Raw genomic sequence first — 21,114 nt, forward strand, 5'->3', positions numbered from 1 at the left:
AGAAGCTTCGTCTTATTTCCTCACCTGCCATTCATCTTTCTCCTTCTAACCTGGACCTGCCAAGGTCACAGTAACCTTCTAATTTCCAGATCCAACTCCTGATTCAAGCCTACTTTGTCCCACTTCTCTGTTGTAATCGCAGGCTGTCAGAAAACTTAGGCAAGTCTGCCTTTTACGATGCCTCTCTGTATGTTTCATATTTTTGAACATTAAAAATGAAAACTTCTAATAGGAATCATCAAAGAAATAAGATTATTGGCATTTTTCCTAATGACAACGAATACATAAAATACCTAAGATGTGACATATACCTTTAAAATCTCACTGTTCTAAGAGTTTAAATCGGCACAGTCTTCATCTCTGTCAAGAGCATGATGCTAGACACGTAGTTGGCACTTAAGTGTTTACACGATGAATTTGTGGCTAAGCAGAGGGAGTACAGAGTAAGAGAAGGAACATTAGTTTGGGAGCTTTATTCCTGATTCAGCCACTGAACAGACATGCTGTCTTAGGTAAATCACTTGATCGTTTTGCATTTTCACCAATAAAACAGGAACACCAGTATACTGCCTTAACTATCTCAGATGGTTATCAAAACAGTGACAAAAAAATGAGATAATTCTTTGAAAATATAAACTTTTTACTTAAATTGCTCAGGATGCTTTCTAATGTTAGGATTTCATAAATTCAGTGAATAGCTTATTCCCTTTCCTGAGGCTTTTACTAAATCTAACCAAAGAATAAAGGATCTTATCATGTATTTGTAGATGAAAGCAAAACCCGGAAAACGTATACTTCATATTCACTGACGCATGAAAAGCTAAGTATGCAAAACACTGGGTTAGGGCTACACAGAGGGATGAAGGTTCCTGCCCAGAAGGAATTCCCGTCCAGTTTGTAAACTGCTCTTCTTCAAATCAACCCCATATGATATTTGGGTTGTCTAATTTTGGTCAGAAAAACCAACTTAACTTAAACACCATGGCCTGCAAACATCAAAAGTCACCACGAGCTACCCCCTTATTTTCTGAGAGTGGCCCAGGAAGCAAGGACTAGACAATAACAAGAAAATTATTACGTAAATCAAGGAAAAACTTGATTCATGTGGCCAGGCAAACTACAATAAGATCTCTTGTTAAGGCTAAAGATAACATTTGGGGCAAAGGAGGATGGAAGAATGAAGTGAAAGGCTAAAAAGACTTGAAGGGGATGGGGGCGTCCAGATCACCACCTGCTGGGGCTGCCTGTGTCAGTTTTGTCACGATGCGTCGAACTCACACGATGTGGGCCTGCAATACTTGCCATGTGCCTCGAAAGGTACCACTATCCTAAGACGGCCATGGAATAAGAGCACTTGTTCCCAGCGCCTGTTTCTCATGTGCTACTCCCACCGGAAAAGTTGTCATAGTATTAACACGTAATCGGTGCATACAGAGACTTATGTATGCTCCTCCATTTCACTTATTTGTCACAGTTCCACACACTTGGAGCTATCTGTTCAGTGTTTTTTCTTCCCCTTATTATACTGCAAGTTTTATGTGGACAGGGTGCGTGTCTGACATTCGTGTTTACATAGCACCTGCAATAAATGCTGCTGAATAGATAAATTAATGATTTCAAAACCCACTCAAGGGCAGGAACTCTGATCTGTAATAAAGAACGTTCGGTATCACTATTGCTTAACAGAAGAGCTGACCTTCAGAGAAAGCTTTCTTTCCTTTTTGTGATTTTGAGAACACGTTTATTAAAGCTGGGGACAATGAAACAAAGGGCAGGCTTAGACAAAAGAAGCCACAGGAGAGAGCCTAGGAGGGGCTGCTTTGCCTCTCTAGAAACATGGGCCACGTTGGGCTGCTGTCAGCTCGCTGGAGAGCCAGAGACAAGGGGGCCTTGGGAAGAGATTCAGGGTTAGCCCGGGACAAGCTGCCGCCGCCCACTGCTCCCCGGGGCCCTGAGGGTTTGGGAGAAAAAAGTACAGGCGCACGCCTGAGCCGGGAGAAAGGTTCCAGAGACAGCCCGCCCAGGAAAGTGTGCTTGAAACTAATTTCAGTAACAGAAGTTAATTCCTCATATTTTAATAGTGGGACATCAATTGATACTACTTCTTTTCTAATATTGATAAATTAAGAAATATCAACTTTTAAGAGGTATATATTTACTTTTTAAAATATGACATTAGGCAACCAGAAAAACTAATATCAGGTTACAAATCCTCAAAATTATCAAAAATACGGATTTAAATGGAAACCCATACCACAGAACATAAACATAAATACTAAAAAATGACAATAAAATATTAATAAAAGTATATAAACACAATGTCAGAATCAAGACCAAATATGTCTGTACTATCAATAAGTATAATGGAAAACTCACTTAAAAATAAAAAAAAGACTGTCAGATTAGATGGGGGGAAAATCAACTATATGTTTTATGCAAGAAACATTCACTAAAAATAAAGGAACTCAGAAAGCAGAAAGCTAAAAAGAAAAAAGAAAAAGCAAAGAAGTAACAAACAAATAAAGATATTAAGAAAGGTTTCAATATTACTATAAGATTACTGCAAGGCAGTAAGTGTCAAATAAGACAAAGCATAACCCATTATAACTAACGAACTTCTATATAATAAATGCTATCTTAATAAACTTGTTGATAAAAATTGGAGTTTGAATTTCCGTGGGGGAAAGTGGCCATATAAACTGAGTTCAAAGCTTGTTAAGAAAACTCTCCCCAATATTTCATTTCACCTTTCATCTAGATACTACCAAAATCAGAAAAAGGGGTATCACAACAGATGGATACTATATTAAAAATATTACTGGAAAATATTATGAACTTTATATCATTAAATTTAAAAATTATGAAATGCATATATTCCTAGAAAAACATGTTCTCAAAATCTATGTAAGAAGAAATAGAAAACATGAATATTCATCCATGTACCTATTAAATTGAACCTGTAACTTCAAGCTTTGCCATTTAAAAAAAAAATACTTAGGCTGAGAAAGCTTCATGATTAATTCTTTCAACCTTTTTAAAAACATACCTATGTAACACAAACTCTTCCAGAGAATATTAAAAGAGGGATAACCTCCCAACTTATTTTACAAGGCCAGCAAAGCCTTGATACTAAACCTTGAAAAGATGATTATCAGAAAAGAAAAATGCAAGCCCATCTCTCTCATAAATATAAATGCAAAAGTCCAAAACAAAGTAACCACAAATCTAAACAGCAATAATAATGATAATACCTTGGGACCACATTGGGCTGAATCCAGGAATTCAAGGTTGGTTTCACATTAAAACAAACAAAAACACCAAGCAGTACAATTCACCACATATACCAATCACTGTAATTTGCTACATTAACAAAACAAAAAATAAAAAGTCATTTTATCATTTAACTAGGTAGAGAAAAAGAATTTGATATAATTCAATACCCATTCATGAAAAATATCCTCAGTAAAAAACTAGGAATTTAAGTGAATTTCCTTAATCTGACAAAGGGTATCTATTTAAAAAAACCTACAGCATCCATCATATTTAATAAAGAAACACTAAAAATGTTGCCTGGTATCACAAATGAGATAAATACATCTGTTTTTGCTTTTATTCAAGATTGTGCTGAAAACTCTAACTAGTGAAATAAGTCAAGGAGGAAAAAGGGTTTAAGGATCAGCAAGGAAGAAATAAATTCACTTGCAGAAGACATGTTTGTTCACATATGAAAACAAAGAGACTCAATGAATAGTCAGCGAATTTAGGAAGATAACTGAATACACAGTTGATCTACAAAATCAACTTATTTGTATATTTTAGTAACAAATAGGAAAATTTTTAACATTTAATGGAATCAGAGTAGCATCAAAAGCATCAAATATCTAGAAATCAATTAAATATGTTTAAGAGCTGTAGACTGAAAACTATAAACTACGAATGGAGAGATACACAAGACTCGTGAATTTAAGACTTAATGTTATTAATTCTGTCCCAAACTGATCTATAGATATAAATCCTAGCAGGTTTACAGAAAACTGGACAAGCTGAGTCTAAAATTTATATGGAAATGCAAACAGCCAAAACTAACCAAGGTAGCCTTGAGGAAAGAATAACAAAGCTGGAAACTCACACTACCACATACTAAGTCTTTTTTATAAAACGACAGTAATTAAGACAATGTGGTACGGGTAAAGAAGACAAACAGACCAATAAAATAGAACATAGCACAGAAACAGATTCACAGGTACAATTAAACCAAAGGAACAGAACGAGAGTCCAAAAAACTGACTTTCACAGGACTGTCACACTTTCTCATTTGACATTTCACATATAACGGAGGTGACAATGTAGAGCAAACAACAGTCTTTTCAGTATATGGTGCTGAGTCAATTGGGGGGAAAAAAACCCCACCTGACATCATACACAAAAGTCAATTCCTGATGGATTGTAGAGCTAAATGCAAAAGTAAAACAAGGCTTTTAGAAATCAGGGAAATATACTGATACACTTGGAGTAAGCAAAAGAAATTTTTTTTATTATGATGAACTAGTTTATTGGCGCAAAGTTAATTCAGCAGTTCCAAACAGAAACAAAAGACACCATGATCTCATACAATAGCTATCTGCTGTTTATACTTTATTTACAAAATGTTTAATTTGTACAAGGCCCTGGAGCAATGAAGAAAAGTATGAAAAGATCCTTAATGTTTTAAGGTAATAGAATAAAAGAAACAGGGTGTTGAGCTATTGGTCACAAATGAATCAGACATGATCTGTTCTCAAGCCAAGTAAGAGATTAAAAGTTAGTAATTAAAATAAACAAACAAATCTCCTACTTTCCTATAGTTGTTCAAAAACTGTGGCCGCATTTGAATATATTTCGTTATCTGGGCAGGAAAGTGCCCAGACAGGCCTAGGATGAAGTCGAAATAAATGCACACGGCATAGATGGAAGGGAAAATTTCCTTAAACATGTCACAGAAATACAAAGGAAGAGATTGATAAATTAAATTATATTTCTTTACTTTCTGTAAGTTGAAGTACTGAAGTATTACACACAAAAAAAGTATATAAAAACAAAAATATAAAAAACCACGCACAGAGCTCACTGAAGTTTCACAAAGTGAACACAGTCATGTAACGACCACCTGGAAGAAGAAATAGAGCAGGACAAGCACTGCACAAGCCACCACGCGCAGACCCTCCCAGTCTCTACCCCACCTCCCAGCTCTAAATCATGAACTTATGTTTATCAAGAGACTAAAAGCATAAAAAAGGTAAGCCACACACTGGGAAAAGATACTTGAGAAATATATCCTACAAAGGACTCATGTTCAGAATATATAAAGAACTACCACAAGTCCATGAAAAATAAAAAAAGACCAAGGACTTAATTACATAATACAAAAATGCAGAAAAGACTTGAATAGGCACTTCAAAAGGATAGCTATATGGTCAATACACGTGTACACTGTGCCCAATATCATTAGTTACCAAGGAAATGCAAGTTAAAACTATAATGAAATACTCCTAAGCACATATCAAAATGGTTAAAATTTTAAAGACCGACAATACCAAGTGTTGCCAGCATTCAAAGGAAATGTACATGGCTGGTAGAAGTGTAACTTTGTATAATCACTTTGGCAAACTATTTGGTATTATTGAATGAAGCTGAACTATGCATACTCTATGACCTGGCAATTCTACACCTACCTATAAGTGCAAAACTAAAAACATGCAACAGAATAGTCACTGAGGCAATATACATAATAGTCAATAAGACAGAACCTAAAATAAACAACAACAACAACAACAAAAAACAGTCAATTCAGGGAACAGAAAAACCAAACATCAAACAAGTAAGAAATATCCTTATAATTAATATATTCTGAGATGTAAAAATACTGAGGTTGTATCTGTAAAATAAACACAACCAAATTTTATATTTAAAAGCCAAGAAAGAGCTACTAGAAATTAAAAATAAAATGATCACTAAAATTAAAAATTAAATAATGAACTACAAGTTAAAATCAAGAAAATGTCCCAGAAAGCAAAACAACAACAATATTCAGATGGAAAATACAAAAGTAGTCATAGAAAAATTCTAAGATGAGTAAGACCCAACTTTCACAAAGAGAATAGAAAGTTGGGGATTTCAGAAGGAGAGGGAAAGAAATGACACAAGAAAACTTATCATGCAAAGGAGGGTATCGCCTACTGAGTGTCCAGTGAATGAAAAAAGGCCTACCGAGAACATAGTAATTAATTTTTAAAAATCATAAACATACTAAACCCTTCCAGAGAGGCAAAAATAAACCATAAAAGAGGAACAGATTCCACATGGCACTGGGCTTCTCTTCAGCAACACTGAGGCAAGAGAACAATGAAGCAATGCCTTCAAAACTCCAGACAAAAGGATTTTCAGTCTAGGATCGTTTACCCAGACAAACTTCATTATGTCCAGGCAAAATAAAGTGATTTCTAATGGGCAGGTTCTCAAAAACTTTACCTCCCATTATATTTTATTTTAAAGCAACTGAAAGGATCTGTCACAAACTGAGCATATATGCTGAGACAGAGGAGACAGAAATCCAGAAAACAAATTCAACCACAGAAACACAGCAAAGGAGATCCCCTGAGCTACCGCTGCCCAGCAGGACCGGAGGATGGGTCCAGACTGAGGGAGAGCAGAGGTGACTCCAGGAAAAACACAAGAATGAACCCCATGGATTTCAGCATAAGGAAAATATTACTGATGTGCATGTGGCAGAAATGTTAAAGCATTAGGAAACATTAACTAAAGCCATCAAGAAAGCTTAGCATACAATTCTCTAGATTAACAACAGCAAAGAATTATGAAAGCCAATTCTCGTGATGATGATAGGGCATTAATTGCTCTACTCATGAATATGCTGTCACAATAATAAAAGTCTTGACTATTTTACCTGTTTAACTAAAATTGAGATCAACAATGTTGGAAGCATAAGAGCAAGGGAGGCACAGAACTATTTACTCATTTACCAATGTAGGAAGTCAAGAAATAATGTCAAAAATTAACAACTAAAGAAACAGCATAATAAGTACATTCAGAAATATAGAGAACCATTTTTCTATAAAGGAAATTATTATAAGGGAAAATAAACCAGAAATATTATTATAAAGAAAAATTACCAGAATCAGGAATAAATGCTTCTGGAAATGAAACTGGAAGACATAAGAGTATGAAACTACTGTTTTGAAACCTAAGTTTTTTAGTCTTTTTTCCCTATATTCCTGTTAGACAATTTTTGAATTTCAAAAAATGTCATAGATCTCTCCACAGGATAGCTGAAATATTTTAAAATGGGTAAGAAAAATACATGATGATTAGAAGTGTCCATGAATGAATACTTTTTTTTTTTAAATTCACATATCATCTTTCAGATGTAACGCTTAACTCCTTCAAGACTGACAAGTCTCCAAATTGGTTTTTGCATAGGGCTCCACCCCATCATCTTGTACTCCCTGGATGTCCCACAATTGCTTTAAGAGTATAAATTTCCTACTACTCATATTTACATTTCATTATTTTAAAAAAATACACTGAGCTACCCCTCAATATTTCCGTATTCCTGTTAATAACATCGTTCTCCCAGGTACCTGAAGACTCTTACCTAAGGCTCTTCTCCCAGGCCCAGCTGATCAGTCAGTAAATTTTGTCAATTGTTTTATAACCAACATGAAAAAAATCTTATTTATGCCTTAACTTCCTACGGTTTTTCCAGTGGTCGTTCAGCCTTAAGTCAGTCCTTATATTACATGTAATAGCCAGATTAATACCTGTCTAGAATTTTCTCCCCATACTTTTGTATTTGTTTGTCTCCCTCTCTCCCTATCACACTAGAAGATAAGTTTCATGAGAACAGGGACTATGTTGTGTTCACAGCAGTATACCCACTACTTAGAAAAGTAGCCTGGCACAAATTGAGAGCTCAACTAATAATTTTTGAATTTAAAAACATTAATTAATTCATTGATTCAACAAATACATATTAAACACTGACACAGTAGACACAGTAGATAAAGCAATGAATAACTAATATAGTTATGACCAGAAAGGAAGAAAGGAGAAACAGTAAGTCTAGACTTGATGACTCAGAGGTTTTTTGAACAGATGAAGTGATATCTAGAGGGAAGAGTAGAAAAGAGCTAATTATACGTGGGAAAGAAAACAGCTTGAAACATGATCGGAAACTGCAAGATCAGGGTGCAGGAGGAAGATGAATAGCGCATTCAAAAATTTGCAAAAAGTGTGATTCAAGTATAGAACCAGAGAAGGAAGTGAGGCTGGAGAAGTAAGTAGAAGCCAAATCACAAAGGACTTTATAGGTAATGTTAGGTGTTTAGACTTTACAAGTCATATTTAGGGTTTTTGACTTAAAAACTAAAGGGAAGCATCAAAACGTTTTCAATAACATCTTTGGATCTTCATATCAGATGGAGCTTCTGGGTGCAATATGAAGAATGAACAGAAGAGAATAAGGAAAGAAGCAGAAAGATGAACTGAAATGATAGTTACTTGGTACAGAGATGGACTAAGTGAATACTTAGGAAGTAGAGTCAATAGGACTTGTGGGCTGGGTAGATCTTTGGGGTAAAGGATGGGAAGAGTCAAAAGTGATACTCAGGTTTCTGACTTAGGCAGCAAGGTAGACAGTAGTACTTAAAGCACATATTGTAGAAGAAAAACTAGAATAATGATGGAGTTTAGTAAGATAAATTAGAGGTGCTGATGAGACTTCAAAGTGAACAATGTAGTTAGCAGATGAATTGATATGAACAAACTGAAGGTCAGGCTAAAGATGTAAATTTGGAAGCAATAATAAGCATATAGATAACTGAAGCCATGAGAATGAACGGACTCATCACGGGTTTACATAAAGAGAAGAAAGCATAGTATTCCATGGGAAGCCCCACCGTTTTAAAAGACAGAGAAAGAACAACCTAAAAAGGAGGCTGAAAAAAAAACAAGAAAGGAGGAAAACCAATCAAGTACAGTGTCACAAAATAAAAGAGTATTTCAGAAGGCAGGGGTCGTCACAAGTGCCTAATGCTTAAGCAGGTCAAGCAATTTATGTACTGAAATTTGTCCATCCAATTAATAAGGATCATCAGCAGTCTTGATGAGAACAGTTCAAGAGGCATAATGGGAACAAAAGCTACAGTTCAGAGAGTTAAAGTAAATGGTAAATAAATACAACTCCAAGAAGTTTGACTGTAAAGCAAAAAAGAAAGAAAATTCCTAAAGGCAATAAGAAGATACATCCAAGTAAAGTTCAGAGGGGTAATAAAATAGCTACACCCTTGTTCAAAATCCTCTAAACATTTATTTGCAAAATTAAACACAAATGCTTTAGTCTGTTTAATATCACAAGTATTCAAATAAATGCAAATTTAAGATGAAGTAACATTTTTATATATTGAATTATCTCAAAGCAGAAAAAGTATTAATAATACTCAATGTCACAGAAGGTAACCTGAAACTGGAATGCACATGACTTTTCAAGACTTTTAATTTGGTACAATCCTTTGTAAGTAAATTTTCCAGAAAGTTTCAAAAATCAGATAGTCAATTATATTTCTGGGAACCTAGCCAAGGAAACATTGTAAAACATGGGAAGAAACTGATACACATAAGGATATTTACTGGAGTACTATCTACAATAGTGAAAAAACTGGGAATAACAATATGGAAGTGGTTAAATAAATAATGTTAGCACAAGACATAGCTCTAACATGCGTTGTTGGAACAACGCATGCAAATTATATAAAACATGGATAAAATGTATGCATGTAATGTTAAAAATTTTTAAAGTATGCACATACAAGTATATTATGACCATGTTTTCAAAAGATGCATTAAAATATTGAAAGAACAAAAAATGTTAAAATGTTATTGTATTATATTATAAAAAGGGAATTATGAGTATCTTGTCTATTCCACATTTCTTTCTCTTTTAAGTTATTTGCTTTATTAAGTAAAGCAAGTAACATTTTTAGATTGTAAAGACTGATCTTCAATGAAACCCATGGCGACATTCTCAGCTCCCACTACTTCCCAGGAAAACTCTGATCTCCCACCAACCTGTCTCTGCATTCCTTGCCCATTCCCACAGAAGAGCCTTCCGAGCACTACTCTCCCAAAGTGGAATGTCCTCTCCCTCCCATTTGCTTTCTAAATCCCATTCAATCTGCACAGTTCAGGGTATTGCATCTTTTCGAGAGATTTCCCCACACCTCCTAGCCGTAGTAACCTCACTCTTCTTGAACACCAATGGCACTTGTCTATACTATTTATTTGACCTTTTGCACATTGTACCTTCCCAACATCACCCAGAATAATGCTTTTAAGTAGTTCAGGACAACATGTCATCTGTTTCCTCTGCACCCTATGTTCACTGAAACATTATTCGCAAGAGCCAAAAAATGGCTCCATGCCCATCAACAGATGAATAGGTACAGAAAATGTGAGATCACTCACACACTCACACACACACACACACACACACACACACACACACACACACAGAGGACTGTTACTACTAGCCATTAAAAAACAAAAAAGGAAATCCTGCCATTTGTAATAACATGGATGAACTTTGAGGGTATTATGCTAAGTGAAATAAGTCAAACAGATAAAGACAAATACTGTATGGTTCCACTTATATGTGGAATCTAAGGTAGGGCAGGGGAGAATAATGGGGGGAAAATGGGGACAACTGTAACTGAACAACAACAATAAAAAATTAAATTAAATTAAATTAAAATTAAAAAGCCAAATTCATAGAAATAGAGAGCATATTGGTGATCGTCAGAAACAAGGATGTGGGGGGAGGGGGAGTGGTTGGTCAAAAGGTACCAACTTTCAGTTGGTATAAAATGAATACATTCTGGGTACATAATGTTCAGCATGGTAACTACAGTTATCAATAATGTATTGTGTACTTGAGGTCGCGAAGAGAGACCTTCAATGCTACTACCACCACCCCCACCACCACAAAAAACAGTAATTGCGTGAGGTGATGAATGAGTTAACTAATGTGAGTGTGGTAATCATTCTGCCATGTGTACGTGCATTAAGTCCTCTCATCATATACCTTGAACTTACACAATGTTGAATGGCAATTATATCTCAATAAAACTGGGAAAAATCATTTTTAAAAAAAGGCAGACTTCTGGAATGGTGTAAAGGAAAGTTTCATCTTTCAAAGAAGAATTAGCAAACAAAATAAAAGAAAAAACTAAGATCACATGGAAGATTTAAATTTATTTCACTGATTTAAGTATTTACTTCTTGGTTAAAAAAAAAAAAGGAGTATTCTGTAAGAAATGTAATTAATATTCAAAGACTATCAAAAATCCCTAAAGCCGATCACCATCCTATAGTCTAACAATTAAAAGTAATGCGTCAAAGATGAAATTTCTTTGATTTGAGGATAAAAGAAAAATAGCAAGAGACCGGAAAGCATCAAAGATGGAAGCATCGAGAAATAAGGAAGAAACAGAAGTGCGAGTTCTTCAGATGTTGAAAGAAGAAAACTAGGAAAGATACTTTTAACAACAAAACCGCAATTCAGCTAGATTTAAAAGAATTTGCGTATTTCACATATCTGGCCAAATAAGAGCCTCTCAATGACCTCATAGTTTGGGATAACAGTCTTACAGTTGATTGAGTCCCCTCCACCCCACTCCAGGTTTCTTTTTAAATTAGGAAAAGACAAGCACTCATTAAATATGATGATAGTGTATATAAAATGTCTATTTACCCTACCATAACCAGGTTTTACAAATTCCACCTATACCTTACATTTTGAATTCTAGGCAGAAATTGCTGCTGAATTCTGTTTAATGCACTTTGCTTACATACTCTACTTTGTACTTTTAAAGCTAAGGTATCTTCAAGGATTTAATACATTAGAAATTAATAATTTATATATTTTCTGGAATTCAAATTAGACCACCATATAATGACCTAGGCATAGGATGTCTGTTATGTAAGACAGAATTATTAATTTCTATGATTGCTTCACATCTAAATTAAGCACTTCAAACCTATTCAACATAGAACCTCGATTAGGATCCAAATATCTAATCCTAGTTCTGTGTCTGAAAATTCAACACTTTAAAAGGAATTACAATACCACTAGTTTGAATACCTTACTAAGAGAATGTGAAATGGTTAAAAAATAAAAACATTTATATCTAAGAAAACCTCAAAAATAGAAACTTTATTATCTAATTATTTAACTTCGTGATCAAAATAACTTCTCCAAATGGAATATTTGGCCATTTATACTACCATAGTTCAATGAAGCTAAGCAAAAGGTTGCAAAATTGGAAGAATCATTTTTACCTATGTATTTTTTGCTATCTCCTCAACAATTGATTAACAGTCATCTGCCATGTGTATGTTAAACTATAATTAAGATCAACATCTTTCCTTTACTAAAAAACTTGCATGTAAACTGTAATGGTCAGAACGACAGATCATAATTTTAAAAACATTAATACAATAGCTGTCTCTTTGCTATTTTTCTGTATTTGCCCACTGCACAATCCTGTGTTTTGAAATCTCGCTAGTGAGATAGTAGGCAAATATTACCTTAATTCTTACATTGAAGATAAAGAAGGGGAAAGACAACTAATGTCTCAGTATAATCAAAAACATCCAACAAAACGTGTCAGGAGACTTGAGGATAAAGTGAAAAACAGTCCAAACTTTTGAAAACGTAACCTAAACAATTTTAACACTTCCTGTCTATGTAAGCTACAAGGTAGATAAAACCCTCAAAAGATGTGGGTTAAAACGACATGCTGTTTGGGGGGAAGGCAGGTTGGGAGGTAAGATTTGGCTTTTTTTTTTTTTTTTACATTCTTTTCATTTGAGAATAATCTCATAAACCTTAATAAAAAAAAAAAAATTGAAAATACTCAACACACCAAAGAATAAGGAGGAACTAATCTGGTTACTTCAACTTCAAAAATCTAGGTTACCAATATCTCTATAGCCATATAAACACTCAGCAAATATAATCACAAGTAAAATCTGTGACTGAACTTAGGTACAGAAAACAATTGAATTACTGTTAAAATGACCAAAATTGGTCTTTCTACTCAATTGGTCTTTAACCAAAATATTTGGGTTTATAAACCATATTGAGAATGATCTGGCAAAGAAAAGATGAGAATAAAATCTGCTACATACAACCTGTCCTCAATAAGACAATGCAGATTTCCAACACAGAACTAACATTTTAGCTAATTCACTTTCTTTCTTTGGGGCTTTTTAAAGTAAACTGTCTTAGCCAATCACATACTTTCAAATTTTTCAACAAAAATCTTTACAAGAAAACGATTTTAAAATCACCAAAAGCCAAAGGACAAGACGTTCAAGACTTTAGAGAGCATATAAGAAGAATACAATCAGGAAATGGCTTTCAAGGCGGGCAAGGTTCAGGACGGCAGAATCCGCTCCCTGCTGTACTGCACTCACTGACCCGACTGGCGCGGCCTGGGCCTGGTGACGCTCTGGGTGCAGTGGTAAAAGGGAAGGGAAAAGCCTGGTACAAAAAAGCTGACTGGCTCAAAGAAAACCTCAGCGGTGACAAGAGCCTAAAGGCACATGCAGGTACGCATCTTTTATATTGGATGTGATACACTTACATGGCCCCTGTTGAATCTCTTGGGGACCAACAGTAAAGCAAGTTTAGAACTTCAAATCTTGAGACATCTATAGCAAGATGCTGATCCAATGTGGCTCCAAATATCTTCTGTTTTCCTGGCTCACCTGAAGAGGAAAAAACACTACAGAGGATGTGGGAACTGAATTTCTTTATGTAGTTTCTTCTAGAGCAACTGTCTGAAAGTTTTGGCCCAATCCTTTATCAAGGCTGGAGATGAGACACTTGAGGGACTAGTAGAAAACAAAATTCAAACGAAAAGGTGGAGTGAGACATCTCAAAGGGGAATACGAGAGCACAAGATCATCGTCGTAGGTCAATCAGTGTTTCTCATCATAAGTGGGAGGAGGCAGAGAAAGGAGAGGAAAACAATGCACAGAAGTTTCTCCCTCCACTCCCTCACCCCAATTGCTACTAAAATTCACGAAGTACCTAAACTTTTTGACCGCAATTAGGGAGTGAGTAAGCAAGGTTACTTGGAAAGTTTAAGCATTTTGTCAAGTGTCCCTCCCCTGGCTATGTGGCATTGTTAAGCAGCAGGGAGGCCTTTCAGGTAACACGTTTTTCCAAAGAAAAGATTATGGTCGAATACACCTTGAGTCAATAAAGAAAGAGAATAATATATCCAATTTATACAAGTCACAGGACAATATATACCATATTTACAAAGTTTATTTAATTCTGTTTTTCAAAAGGGGAAGGATAGCTTTCATGTAATAAGAAATCAGAACAAAAAGTAGTTTCCAAATAAGAGAGAATATTTTTAAACTAAGCAACACAAACTGCATCCTTCATCCCCTTCGGAAATACTATCCCTAGAAAGATGATCTTTAAAAAACTAAGATTAGCGGAATCAAGTCTGATATACATTACCACACAAAAGCATAAAAATGTAGTCTATAATATTAAATTTAGATTCATTTAATTAACTCAGTTTTTTTTCTTAAAAACACTTTACCTAAATATTGAATTATCAGTTCTTCTCCAGCATTCATGTAATCTCCTAGGACATAAAACAACTTTCTTTCCAAATATATTCCATTTTAACCAGCATTTACTTGAATTATTATCTGGTAAAAATACCAGAATTTTCTGAAAAATAAGACTGGAGAACCAATTAGATCCTTACCTGACGTGGCTGTTCATTCATTCGTTGTGGATCTGATTTCACTTTATTATTAGGATGATTTGTGACTTTGGTTACCGGTTGCTTGAAAATTGATGCTGTTTGTCTAATTGGCAACGTTGTATTTAAGTCTGGTTTACCCTGTGGATATAAGCATGTTTTCATTAATAAATGTTATACATAAATATGATTAGGTGAATTCTTTTTTATTAATCCAAAATCCCTTACTTTTAATCAGATTATTCCAGATTTCTCAATATCAATATTTTCAATACTCTAAAGTACATTTCAAGTACTGTATAACATAAGATATATAGGGTGGGGCAAAAGCAGGTTGACAGTTGTTTATATGGAAAATAATAAAATTAAATGACACGAGAATAAACTGTTTCATACACTCACAACTGTAAACCTATTTCTCCCCACCCTGTACGTCAATTTTCATTGTTTTTAATATACTTTTAAATGTAAGAATATTTTCTACATACAGTTCATAATTAATTTGATTAGCAAGATACTAAGGACTTCCAATGAACAAATATGTCTAAAGCTGGGTTATACAAAAGGAAGGAGAGCTTTCAGGTCAACAATCGGGACAGTGAGCAGTTCTACATTCTGAGAACGGAGGGGAGAATGGTGTACTTGGCCATTAAAAGACCAACAGCCCGATCGGCTGTTAGTTAGGAGGCCAAGCTTCCGTAACACCACATAACTTAACCTTCTCCTCTTGCGTAAAGATAATTAAAAGTGAAGTTCTAATTCTAGTAAGCAATTCAATTTTTAAAAATGTAGTAAGAAAATATTACTTATTTTACATTTAATACTTTAAAAAAGAAAGCTGAGCTTCAGAAAGTTGGGCAACACATTTATCTAGTTTTAATAAACCAGGAAAAAGTTGTAAGATGTGTTCTAGTGAAGTACAGAGTTGCTACTAGGTTCATCGGGAACACTGACAACAAACCATGGCAGGGTGGGGTGGCCGGGGAGGTGACAAAGAACAATAAAATGTGCTTAGGGCCAAAAATATGAAAGGCCACATTTATCTAAAAACAATATGCATCTGATATTTTGATATAGAAATATACTTGGTTAAGTCTACAGGTCAGTGAACTTTTTATCTTTATACTTATCTCCAGATAAAAATTATAATCATCAACTCTCAGACTCCAAAACAGTGGTTCTCAAACTTGCGCATTCAGCAGAATCCTCCCCCCCCCCTCCGCGGGAGCTTATAACACTCAGACCTCCCTCCCAGAGGCTCTGGTTCTGCAGGTCTGAGGGGGCCTGGGAACATGCATTTGTGGTGCAGTGTCAGCGGCTACCGCCGCCCCAGGGACCACACTTGGAGAACCATCGCTCTACCAGGTTGCAAACTGGCGGCAGGCAAACGAAGTCCAACCCACGGATGTGCTCCGCTCAGTTTTTAGGGTCTTTAAGCGAACAGCTGCAAATCTGGAGGCTTCACATAAAATCCAGAATTCTAGCTTCTCTTTAAAAACTGGAATTCATTTAGCCACACTAGGCCACGGTTAAGTAGTGGTGGCTGCCAACTTGAGGAGTGAAGGCTAATCTTTTGGCAGAACTTCTCAACAATTCACATTGTGTTATCTGTCTGAGCCCCGTAGGTATTGAGTTGTGACCTCTGTTTAAAGATTAGCAATGCCTAAGAACATAAGCATCACAACAAATCTACGATTATAGTATTATTTGCACCATTACCTGTGTCTCCCCCCCCCCCCCCCCCCGGCCCCAACACACAATCCTCTTCTCTGTATGCACTGGGCATACTTGTCATTCCTTTACTTCACTCATTTTTTCCCAATGTATGTTCTTACCTTAAAAGATATGTTCATCTTAAATAACTCTAACGATACTATTTCTCAGGTATTCACCTTTCTTTTCTTTATGGATTAAAAAAAGAAACTTTAATTTAGAAGCATAAAAACGTGGCCCACAGGCTGCAAAAAAAGTAACCACTTAGGATACCATGTCTAAAAAAGTGGGGGGCCCTGAAATGTGTATTTTTTAAAACTCTGTTGGTAATTCCGTGATACCACAGCTTTGGACACTTCTGATTTATGACATCTGCAGCATTCTGCGGCCCTAGGTGAATCCACCCAAGCAACAAAATAGTCGGTATTCAATCATTAAGGAGCTTAAAACATAAATGCTTATGTAGAACTTTTTCTATCACTGATTGGTTATTATTAGTATATATCACTAAATAGTACCTTTGGTTTTGCTTTTGTTCTTTCATTTAAATTCTCTCTCTCTCTCTCTCTACTGGTAGAACAAAGATGGCATCTGTAGACACAACAGTGCACTGCAATTGTTTGCATGGACAAGCACCTTCCAGCGGTAAGATCCTCCTCGTCACAAAGGATGGCTGGCAGAGGCTATTCTAAACTACATGTCCTGAATCCACAAAGACTGGAAGGGCGCATGAAACGTAAAAATATTGGTGCTACAATGGTAAGATCAATCTTCCTTTCATTAACCTATGTTTTTTAAAAATATAGAAAAGATGGCTAAAAAAATTCAAAATATGCAATTAACTTCCCCTGTCTGACATTGAGACAGGCCATTCTTTCTCCAGTGGCACAAAATGAGAGACTATTCAAGAGTGCACTGATCTTATTATTATTTTTCTCCTTTTAATTGGTCTTGAAAGCTCTGAAGACAAAAAAAATGTTTTGCTAATTAATTTTGTATTCCAAAACAGTATCATGTAATCTGAAAAGCTGGACCAACTGGTTTTCCGAGAAACTGTCTCAAAAACAGTAAATTTTATTACCACCCTGCCCTCAGGACTGCCAGAGTCACTGTTAATTCATGCCTGCTTGTGTCTGCATTTTCAGAACTACCAACCTGCCATAAACTTAGGAGCTATAAAACTAGCACTTTTTTTATGGGGCAAAATTAAAGCTATTCCTACATGTATTTGAAATCTTCCCTCTGAATAGAAGAAAAAGTGAAGAGGTTCCTTATATTACAAAATTAAACTGGCAAAACAGAGTTTTTCTCAATATAGCTAGCTTTCAAATCAAAGTGTAATGTATTTTATAATTATATATATATTAGGCTGAAAGTAATTCAAATAACTCAAATAATTTTGAGGGTCTATTCATTCCCCCTAGTTGGTGAGAATACAAAAAAAAAATTTTTTTAACTTTTACTTCATCTCTTTCCAGTAAATATCTGAGATGGCTCTTTTACACTCAGAAAGAACAAAGATGCAAAAATTAATTTTTAAAAATAGGAAAAGGTGAAAACAAATTTCCTTTTGAAAAGTATAACAGTGATTGACACTAGAGCTGAGCATCAAATATTAATGTGTACTTTCTAGGGGCCGGGATGGAGAGAAATTAAACTCTATACATATCATGGACAGAAGGGAGGAAGCATACCAATTAATGAAGAAAACACAAGCTGTCCTGATATTCAATCTAAAAAAAAATTAAAGGCACTGAACATCACAGTGAATATTAAGCAAATTTTAAGTGCTTTTTATGTTCTCAATAATCTTCCATAAAAACCAAGAAAGTAACATTTAAAGAACAACCCAAGTGAAGGTGATTCTGAAAAGAACTAAACCAGTGTGGTCTAATTATTGTGTAGCCTTTCAGTGATCTAACTAGATTAAGGCTTTAGAGAATAATGAAAGAGGTGGATGAAAAACATGTCATAAACCAGTGGTTTTTCTGCATTCCTAACTCCTAAGATTTTTTTTAAATACACACACACACACACACACACACACACACACACACGCACACGCACGCACCCCCCTACATTTTAAAGTAGACATCAAGAATATTTCATATTTTAATGTAAATAATTTCAAAGGCTCCATTTAAGTACTTTAAATACTGACACTTTAATAAACTGTTACATCACTTCATATCTAAAAGAATCTAAATATACCATATACTCACCACCATTTATACATGAACAAACTCAAGTTATGTATTTCTCTTTTTCTCTCTGAATAATTCCATTCCCAGAGTTATTTCCTATTTTAAACTTGAAAACTTTACTTGATCATTTATCTCATGAAATTACTTTTTAAACTTTCTGTGACCATAGAGTTCTTAATGATAAAAATAATCTGATTAAATTATATAATTGACCAAAAATGGTAAATTACATTGTAACAAATTCTTACACCTAACATGAAAATTAGATATATATGCTAATGAAAAAGATTTTTTATTTAAAGATAACTTCATGGCCTAGAATGAGTATTATTATTTGCTAGAATGGGTCAAGATTTAGTATTCATTCTATTCATATTCATTTTTTGGATGTAACACCAAGAGACCTTGTTCACATAAATTTAAGTAGAACGACTTTTATTCTGTCACTCAATCCATTTGAACTTCTTTTCAGTTACAAGACAAAATATCACTTGTGTATGATCAAAAATTTTAACAATCGACATCTACACTAAGACCTCTGTAAATGTAGCAAGCAAAGAATTATACTAGCAGAAAGACTTCACTGCTACCAAGTCATTTTTCCGTATCAACACCAATATTTCAAACTGTCCCTTTATTGGAGATCAAACTTTTTGTACCAAAGTAATAGTGCAACAAGTGAGAAGTGTGATCTTCTGTAAAACTGAAGGTTGACTATGAAAGAGGAACTGGGGAAAAAAGAACCTGCACTTCTCCTAGGTAGATCCTCAGATCCACTGAAATGTATGTACATGAGTTAGGACAGAGAAACAATTCCTGTGAACCCATCCTTGTGAGGGACACCCTGTAAGGCTTTCACATAGCAGTTTGCACAGCAAGGACTTAAACTACATATTCTAAATACCATATTTCTCAGTCTGGCTTTGAGACAAAGCTACTGTATGACAGTTCAATTGTACAGATTGTATGTACATACTGTATCTTTAAAATTGATACCGATTTTGCATTTTATTTTAAAAATTAGCCGGGTTTGTTTTTGTGTAAAAATGCTGCTCTATCTATCCAAAATGTTCTAATAAAACTGATACTTCCACATATCGTTCAATTATAATTTTAATTTTCTGGCTTTGTGGGGTTATACCACATAACCCCAAGAGGTATTCATGGCCCCAATATGAGAAATAAAGACTATTTTTCTAAGATCACTTAGAAACAATAACTATTCCTAAGGTTCTTGTAAAGATCAAATGAGATAACACATGTGTAATGTTGCTGCTCCTATTGCAGCTTTATTCATCCAGTCAACGAACAAATACCGAGCGCCTACTGTCAGGCACACGCCACAGACTGGGTACACAGTCATTAACAAAATGCCAAAACGCAGGCCTTGCAACTTACATTCTGAGGGGAGAAGGAAGACAGCAATTAACAAGCAGGTTTACAATTCATAGTCATGTTGGTACATGAATTCTGAATAAATAGCAGCCATTTCTATTATGAGCATTAACATGTTATTGAACATGCTACTAAAATTTAGAAACGTAACCTACTATGCTTTCCCAGAAGGAAAACTATCCCCTGGTTCACACAAGAGGAACGTGAGTGGCACCTTTGGGTCAAACCAGGATTATCCTCAAAGAGAAATTTCAGATTTGCTCCAGAATATGGACAGTAGCCAACAGCTAATGCCTTCTCATAAAATCAAAAGCCAAAAAATACAAAGAATTTTACGATCCTTCAGGTTTTTTTTCATTGAAACAGAATTTACACATCATAAAATTCACCATTTTAAAGTGTACAATTAAGTGGTTTTTAGTATATTCACAAGATTGTACATTCACTGGTTTTTGCAAAAAGCAAAGAAATATATATCTGGAATCCATAGTTTTGTACTGAAAATCCACTTATGTAACATCCAAAAACTATTTTTAGGATCAATGGATCTTATTTTAAACATAATAGAATGGATGGACTACAACTTGAGCTCATTAAAAAAGGACTTACACTTGTAATTAACTGAAGAGGTGGAGGACTGAAGCTCATTGAAAACAAGCTTTGAAGAGCTCTACTTGAAAAATAACTTCTTGGAGCTTCAGTTAATATGAGGTCATTAAAAGACTGATGGCAAAGGATGCTAATGAGTTTCCAAGGGGTACTTACAGCAGCTGTATTCCAACTGAGGCATGTACTGTCTGGAATTCATTGTCTCCTTCACATCTGGGTTGGCACTAGCTGCCTACACGTCTTTAGAATTGTTGAAACTGTCATACACACTGTTTTCTGTAGGGCCCAATTCTTTTGTTGAACTAGTCTACAGTCAGATGACTCTTCAGGACCTAAGTTAGTGAAATAGA

At 35.0% G+C, this 21,114-nt stretch overlaps 1 protein-coding gene across 2 annotated transcripts in view; it reads right to left on the reverse strand.

Moving 5' to 3' along the window:
- The window catches only part of MBD2 (methyl-CpG binding domain protein 2), a 58,369-nt gene that overhangs the window by 13,972 nt on the left and 23,283 nt on the right, over positions 1 to 21,114 (reverse strand). For both annotated transcript variants that reach the window (XM_054583676.1, XM_054583675.1), the window contains exon 3: positions 14,847 to 14,984. In XM_054583676.1, the coding sequence (XP_054439651.1) occupies positions 14,847 to 14,984 (138 nt within the window). The remainder of the gene's footprint in view (positions 1 to 14,846; positions 14,985 to 21,114) is intronic.

The sequence above is a fragment of the Pteronotus mesoamericanus genome, unplaced genomic scaffold (genome assembly GCF_021234165.1).
Source record: "Pteronotus mesoamericanus isolate MK-2021 breed Mesoamerican mustached bat unplaced genomic scaffold, CSHL_Meso_final contig_74, whole genome shotgun sequence".
Lineage (NCBI taxonomy): Eukaryota > Metazoa > Chordata > Mammalia > Chiroptera > Mormoopidae > Pteronotus > Pteronotus mesoamericanus.